The sequence below is a fragment of the Camellia sinensis genome, chromosome 5 (assembly GCF_055761805.1).
Source record: "Camellia sinensis isolate YWXY chromosome 5, ASM5576180v1, whole genome shotgun sequence".
Lineage (NCBI taxonomy): Eukaryota > Viridiplantae > Streptophyta > Magnoliopsida > Ericales > Theaceae > Camellia > Camellia sinensis.
Window position 1 is genome coordinate 213,108,722 of NC_138965.1, and position 8,272 is coordinate 213,116,993.

Below are 8,272 nucleotides of genomic sequence, written 5' to 3' on the forward strand. Positions count from 1 at the left end.
ATCAAGACTCACAAATGGACAATATTGAAGGAAGTTCACAACAATCTTTGGGCAAATATTTAGGTACAAACCATAGCACCAGTCCATCTGCCTACGGCTCCCTCTGTCAGTTCCATTATTGTCCGAAAATGTATGTATATTTTAAAAACTTTACATCCATTATTATCATCTTTGTTACAATTTTTTTAATTATTTGTGAACACAGCTAATATACACTTTGAAAATATAATATTTGTCAATTTTGCTAGAAAAAATTAACTAATACTAATACAAAAAAAAAAAAACCAAAATGACTAGTACATTTTTCTTTGTTGTGTGTGAATATTTTAATTTTTTAAAAATCACGTTTTTACAAATATTTCTTTCATTTCTGATTGTCATTTAATTTTTTACAGACTACAAAGGATTTAATTCCATTCAACCTTTATCCATTAACAGTTCGAATTAACACATCTGCCTTTAAGTTGAATTGAAATGTTTCAATTAATTTAACACTTTTTCCTTCTGAGAGCACCACCGGAAAATTTCCCCAATGCTCTGTGTTGTCAATCTGTAAAGTCTTGTAAGACCACTAGTCTTGACGAGTTGGGGCAAATGACATCTCGTAAACATGAAGTTAGAATCCTCATTTACAGCTCTGAATAGCCATTTCGTTCAACTGCTATGCTCATGAATGGTGGGTCATCACTATTAATAAAAGGTGGGTCATCACTATGAATGGTCTGAATAGCCATAGACCACAGATATACAACACACTCATAAAAGGTGGGTCATCACTATTCAGTAAGCTGCTTTGTTAGCATCCCTTAAAACGTAAGAATTGAAACACATTTATAAAAGGTGGGTAAAAAGAAAAGAAAACATCCAACACATTTATAAATAACATGCCTGCTGCATACAAAGTCCGAATTAAACATCCAACACATCACACACCGATTCCATAATTTAAAAAAAATCCGACAGCCACTCTCAAACATAGGGGAAATAATAAACATAAAACAAACATAGGAGGTAGCAACAATTAAAAGAACAAATGCAGGGTATTAATGAAACATGAGCCATTTCCGGTGACTGAGGCCGTCAAAACCAGGGGCCGTGAGTTGGCGCTGATGGGCCAGCCATACTGTGGGACTTCTTGATTCGCAGCCAAGTAATGACGTCTGCGTCCGTCGGAAGCTGCAACAGTATTGCCTGATTTGCCGGATTGTCCATTAGCGACATACCGTAAAGGATTAGTGGGTCTTGCCGGTCCAAGCCTTGTAGGGAGTACAACCTTGCCATACAATTACGAATGCAGTCCGAGGCCGAATCTCCATATTCATGATGCATGCGGACTTCTCGTTGTTGTAATTTAACTGAAGACGCAAGGTTTTCCATGCTACTCGCCAAGAGCGATGCGCCGACACTCTGCCCTTTTTTCCGCTGCGAGTGTATTGTGTGACTGAATTTGCGTTTGCTGTGGCCACTCGTAGGTGTGTCATCAGTGTGATTTGGCGATGCCGCAGCATGTACACTGACCGGGATGTCCTCAGCGTGAATTGCCGATGCCGCAGCATGTACACTGACCGGGATGTCCTCCTCTTGCGCAGAACTGTGGTGGACAGTTTGTCCATGCTGCACGGATGGCTGGAAAGGGGGCAAACCACTGCTGTCTTCGCAGTCTTCTTCGTCTACCAGCAACGGATTGTCCTCCGTGGCCACAGGTTCGAACGCTGCCCCTGGTGTCCATGCGAATTTCCCGGTTGCAGTTGCACCTTCGTACACCCTTCGCATTAGCTCCATATGCTCCAACGTTTTCGTTTTGAACTTCAGTGCATTCTTGTCAATCTGGGGAAAACCCAAACACGTAAACATAATGAAGTGAATCAAGGAAGGAGGATAAACACAACAACAGCCATGGAAGATTCTGTTTATGTTACAGGTTTAGTAAAAAAGAAGTTGTTACCAGATTGCATGAATTCTTGCAGTGATGTTTACAGACTGATTGCCAGATTATGTTCATTGTTTATAAGTATGGATTATAAAGTATAGTTGATTGCTAAATGAAGAACCCAATTGTGAAAGCAGTGCAGGATAAGATCAAATTGTAGAAGTCAGAGATGAAGTCACTAAAAATTCTTCAATAATCATGAATTGAAATTCTGCAGTGGATCTGAAGCAAAAAAAAAAGGGGGGGAAATGCAAGGTAAGACATATTTTCGAAAAGTATATCATAGAATGAAGCTTGAAATAAATAACCCCCAATCAATAAAACTTTGCAATTTATTGGTATGAAGCAGTTTGCTGTGAATCAGAAACAGAACTTCTAAAAAACAAAAAATATAAAAACCAACATTACTTCTATCCAGTGGCCTTGAAAGCAGATATAGCACGACCATGGATGTTAGGTACATCCAATTCAGGAATGTTAAAAGAGAATAAAAACAAGTTCTCAGCTTCAGAGAAACCCCAAAATGTATGTTTACTGATAAGCCCTTGAATTTCAGAGCTATTTCATAGCCATTTTAGATAATGTAATATATGATAAGAAATTAACTCCGGCTTGTTTTATGACAGTCAGCGGGACAGATTACTTTTCTGACAGTCAGGAGTTTTTATAACTCTCCCACAGCTGCATAATCTCAATTTTTATGTATAGGAAATGATTTAAGCAAAAAATACTTTCTTCAACAAAATGACAATGGTGGAACCCACGTTTTCATATGCAGAAAAGGAAAATAGTTTTCATATTCGTATTTCTTTCATTTCCTATCAATTAAACGCAGCAAAGAGCCTTATAGAAAAGAAGACATGTACACAATTTTGGAAAAGTAGAGGTGGCACCAATAAGGGAAATACAAATTGAATGTTAAGATTGTTTGCCCATGCTTACGTACGAATGAATCCATTAGCTAGTGAAGTACTGACATTAGTTAATGAAGTGAAGTCAGTCAAGTAGTTGGCCACAGAAACTCACAAAGCAGTTAAATAAATTTCACAAAACAGTCATACATAGGAAGGGAGATAGAGAGACTGATAGGCCACTTGGCAAGTATAACAACGGTTGTTGGGGTGAAAAGTCTAACCAAGTTTAGTTCTTGTTTTTGGTCACATTAAAATATGTTTGCAGAATTTTGATAAATATATTGTAACATATATTTAATTTTGCACGTTGGATATTACAAAGAAGATGATGGAATTATTACCTTTTCATAATGGGCCCACCAGTCGTCGGATGCTTGTATCAAACCAGTTGCTTCATTGTAACTTATGCCGGTTGGCCCATGCCTGCTGTCCATCAAGCGTGACCACGATTGCCAATCCTTTTTCAGTGACGCGTACTTGTTTTGCAGTTGCTTCACCTCATGGACCTTATGTGTACGCTCCTCGAAGGCCTTGGCGATAGCCCTGTATCCGTGCATTGTCATTGTATGGAAGCTGCCCTTGAAACCTGAGTCCAACTCTTTGATAACAAGTTGCAAGAACATGCGCACCGTGTCAGAGTCCCAATTTGCTTTGTGAGCTAGTCTGGACTGCGGTTGAGACTGTTTACCACCACGCTTACGCAAATGTCTCGAAGGTGTGGATGGCGATTGTGACTGCTCCATTGCGGTACTACAATGCAACAGTAATTGTGAAAATGTCAAAAAATTACCATTGGCACAACATGAAAATGGTAAATAGCAATATGTATTTAAGAAATTCCCATCCATCTAGTTAAAACAATTGAAAAAAAAAGTAAGACCGTATCTGGATTTCATAGTTTCATGTTCATTCTTGATGCGGTTCTTCTTGTTCATGCCTTTTATATTGTTGGATTACTGCTCTGAAAAGGATTTTCATATATAAACATGCACAGATATATATTCACTGCAGTGATACATCAAATGTAGCCTCTGTTGTGCCTATGTAGCATGGTCCCAGTTAGCTAGTTCAATAGTATGGAGTTCTGCCCATTAAAATTGATTCAGACAGAATCTGATCACCCTACGTACTTGTTCTGTATTTTTAATTTTTTTTGAATCATTCGATATTGGAGCTCTACTGCTATAGTGTATGGTATTTATGCAACTTGCCTGTGAGATAATATAGATGCATCATGAATATCCATGGATTCATTTATCCATTCCAAACCAACTCATCCTTGTGGCTTCCATTTAGAAAAGTTGTTATCTACCATTACCAAAAGCTGTCAGTTGTTAATCTGAAATGCTATTCACCTGGAAGATCTTTTAAGCTTTGAACTGTTTATTGTACTGAATATAACTCTATGAAATGCAATATTTATTATCTTTAGAGCAGCAACCTAAATTTTGGATCGAAATTGGTTTCTGAGAATTGCTTGTCATGTGCTTATTACTCAAGATAATTGGAAAAGGAAAAACAGTTGTTTCTCCTGTTACTATGATCATTCATGTTTTAAGCAATGTGCACAGTTATTTCTCCTTTTATGAAATGCAGATAAGGTCTCATTAATAAAAATTGTTCTCATACACTAACGATGCTGGAAACACTAATCTCCATTTTGTTTTGTAGATGTTAGAAGAAGCAAAAAATAAACAGACCTAAATGGTTGAAACATCAACTGAGAAATAAAAATATCAGAAAAGATCATAACAAAACTTTAATAAACCCTTCTATTAAAAAAAAGAAGACATATAACAAATCCTACGAAAGAGTATATTATAGAATTTCTTAATAATAACACGAGATGAATTATATAACATTACTCCATTTCTTTAACAAACTAAGTTACAGGATTTTGTTAATACCATTATTATGTTTTTTTTTTTGACCGTATGAGATAATTTATAAATATGAGAAGAATTATATTATAAGCTGGACAACACTGTCTATAAGCTGAACAATTAACACTGAACACCAATAATTATACTCCACCTACAATATCTATAAGGTGAACAACATGAGGGCCGAAATTTTCGACAATGTGCTTTGGATGCTAGAAAAGTTTAACATCATTGAACTAAAGACCCAACAAAGTCAAGCAACTGTGAAATATCCAAACCGAAAATTGTGAACATTACAAGCATAGAAGCCCAACATTACCAGGAGAAAAAAAACAAGAAAAAATTTGTCAAAATATATAATATTTTGTCAATGGGTATCTGAGAAAATAAAAGTTTCACGGAAGAAAAAATCCCCAATACCATCAGACACCCAGGACAAAAAGATCTACAAATTTTTTGAAGGGCTGTGTGGGTCATCTTCACCGACCAAAAAGAGAGAGACCCAGAAGGCTAAAACATCAAACCACGCATATTGTATGATAGAGGGGTTAGGTTATGGGGCAGCCATTACAGACAAAGGAAAGTGGAGGAACAGAGGAGAGAGTGATGAAGAAGGTAAACAAAAGAAAAGGTTGGAAAGTGGAAGTGTGATAGTACAGAGAGTACATGGCGATTCAGGAAAAATCATTGATTTTCTTCGCAACTACCAAATCGCCGAAAATGGGGAAATGTACAGATTTGGTTCACATGCCCAGAATCAGTGGCGTGGAAGAGATGTTACCTTGTTCTTTGGGGGATACGGGCCGAAGTAGTGTAGATCTGGTCGGCGGTGGTGCAGATCTGGACGAGGGATGGTCCTTCCTGTCTGTTACAGTTTTCAGGTGATGGCGTCGAGGTCTGCCTTTGGCACGCCTGTGGCGGTGGTGCAAGGTGAAGGGTGTGACGGATCTTCGGCAGTGGGCGGTGTCTTCGACGGACTAGACTTTGTTCAACTGACTGAGGGATTTGTGAGGTTGGAGAAGGAAAGGGGCTTTCTGATCGTGTATATTCTGTGATATATTCGACTGATGCAATTTCAACAAGGAAGGGCAGAAACGTAATTTTACCCTTTGCAAAGTCAGACAGGGTTTTGCCGCCCAATCTTCCGAGATAAAGGATCTTTTTGGCTTTTTTGATAACTTTTTGGCTTTTTATCTTATCTAGTAGATGCCAAACAACCCCTAAAATACATATAATATCATGAATAAAGCAACCGCCACTTTGCCGCCGGAGTGCGCACTACGCACCTCTCATCCGGTGTTTCATTGGTGGGCCTACTTTTATTTAATGTTTAAAATATTTGATGATATGTGTGTTATCAAAATGTTAAATCTTGAATATCCTATACTTTATTATTGATCAAAAATCTTATTTTATTATAATTTTTACAAAATTTTGCAACTTAATAATATGAAAGGCTCATTTTTGTAATTAACAGCATCGTATAGGCCATTTGAGAATATTATTAGAGACTTTTGAAATATCATGTAATATTATACGCATGATTTTCAATCAATGAAAAACTTTAACACATTGAAATGGACAGATTCCACACTAAAATAACTAATAAAATAAAACACTCTATTACATCACTCTTTTTATTTTTTTTTTATAAGCTTTTTCGTAAAAAACTAAATAACAAATTAAAATAACTTATTCTCAAATGAAACCTAAGTTGATCATTGTTGATATACCTAACAAGTATGAGTTAGTATATGACATACGGAAAAAAAAAAAAAATCTCACTAAGTTCAAAATTGAAGATCACTAGGGGTTAGATAAGCAGTAAAACTCTATGAATAAGATTGAAGGTCTTGAATTTGACTCTTTTAAGATGTGGATGTAGGTGTTGAATTTTGACTTCACAATCAAATCGGATCTCCTCACTGAGATCCTGGAAACTAAGCCCTAGACCATGTGCAGGAATAGAAAAGCCCAATACCTGCTGAGAGGGTAATTTTTGGGAAAAATTGGGCCGAGCTGCAAGTTGGGCTTTGAGGCCCAAAACGCGAAGGACTAAGTAAGAAGGCCGTAAAGGATACTCCGGCCCAGAGAGCAATGTTACTCCGGCCCAGGAGAAGCGTAATTACTCCGGCTGGGAGAAGTAAATGTTACTTCGGCTCATGGATGTAAAGCTACTCCGGCCTTGGGAAGGCAAAGTTACTTCGGCCCAAGAAAGAGTAAAACTACTCCGGTCTGGAGGCAACTCACAGTTAGGCCAGTCTCAGAGTTAGTCTGGTCGCAGTATGTTCTGGGAAGGCCGGTGTCGGAATTAGTCCGGTCGTGACTTACAATGGTTAGGTCGGTCAGAACTTGTTACTTGGAAGTTTGATCTAAGCGTATCAAGGTTGAACAGGGCAGCCGAAGTAAAGAGTTGGAGGAGAAGACCGAGCTAAGGATAGTTCGGCCTTCTGTGGCTCGGTATAGCCAAGTTTACTTCGGTCAAAAGGAAGTTCGGCCATCAAGAAAACCATCCCACTTGGTTTAAGCAGTGGGGGAGGGTGTAAAAGGATAAGCATTATCTTTAAGAGATTGAATCCTAGGAGGACTCTGTATGGAGAAATACAAGTCCTACTAGGATTGTGCCATATGAAACTTATAAAAGCTCACAAGCATCACCTTGGATGAGGTAATTGAACACAATCTTTCTGAGAACTTAGAGCTTTGTCTATTTGTCAAGTTTTCTGACTTAGGCATCGGAGAGGTTTCCGGCACCCACCCGCCGGCTAGCTCACCTTTGTGTTTTCAGGTAACAAAGCGACGTCGTACGGAGGAGCGTGGACTTGGTCAACAGGATTATACGAGGAGAATTATTTCCTCCCCGTACAATTGGCGCCGTCTGTGGGAAGAACAGACAAGAACAAAAACCTCTTGACTAAGCTTCTCCTTTTCTCATTCAATGGCACACATTGAAGACTTGCCGCAGTCCGCCGTCGACGGACTAACTCCAGAGGGGGGCGCAAGGCGCGAAGGATTACCCTCTGTCCCTCCTATGGCGAATCTGGAGCCCCAACAACATAACTCCAGGAGGAGTGGCAGGGGAAGGCGGAATAGCAGCCCTCATCACTCTCAGAGTCCTGACAAACAAAGGAGGAGGGTTGATCCTCAAGCCCTGGAAGATCGCGTGAAGGAACAAGATGAACTGATTCGGAAGATGGCGGCGGACATGGAGGCCTTGAAACGCCAGATGAAGACCAATGATGTGGCGACAGGAGAGGGGCGCAAGCACAAGACGCCCCCTCGCCACTCAGAAAGTCGTAGTAGGAATACTACACCCTCCCAAAGAGGGAGCAGAAGCCTCAGGATAGGCGACACTCACTCCTTATCTTCAAGGACTCGTCACTCCAGGTCCGAGAGGACGAGATCATACACTGAAGGAAGCACGTATTGGCCTTCGCATTCACACCAAACTAGATCCAGACAAACCGAGCTACCCAGGTCATCCGACTTACGAACCGTGCTAGAAGAAAAAGCACGATGCAGGGAGGATGCCAGGGCAAGGGATC

General features: G+C 39.4%; 1 protein-coding gene across 1 annotated transcript; it reads right to left on the reverse strand.

The window, feature by feature from the left end:
- Window positions 1–872: 872 nt before the first annotated feature.
- Window positions 873–5,631, reverse strand: LOC145790348 (uncharacterized). Its single transcript, XM_082868091.1, has 3 exons — window positions 5,509–5,631; window positions 3,186–3,594; window positions 873–1,827 (listed from the first exon to the last, which is right to left on the reverse strand). Exons 2-3 carry the CDS (start codon window positions 3,585–3,587, stop codon window positions 1,081–1,083), a joined length of 1,149 nt encoding a protein of 382 aa, XP_082724217.1. The 5' UTR covers window positions 3,588–3,594; window positions 5,509–5,631; the 3' UTR covers window positions 873–1,080.
- Between the last annotated feature and the right edge of the window lie 2,641 nt (window positions 5,632–8,272).

What these genes read in the sequence shown, in the direction of transcription:
- LOC145790348 (XM_082868091.1), bottom strand. Translation starts at nt 3,587, where the DNA reads ATGGAGCAGTCACAATCGCCATCCACACCTTCGAGACATTTGCGTAAG. An exon ending in GGTGGGCCCATTATGAAAAG is followed by an intron (nt 1,828 to 3,185) that starts GTAATAATTCCA and finishes GGTTTTCCCCAG; the next exon opens with ATTGACAAGAATGCACTGAA.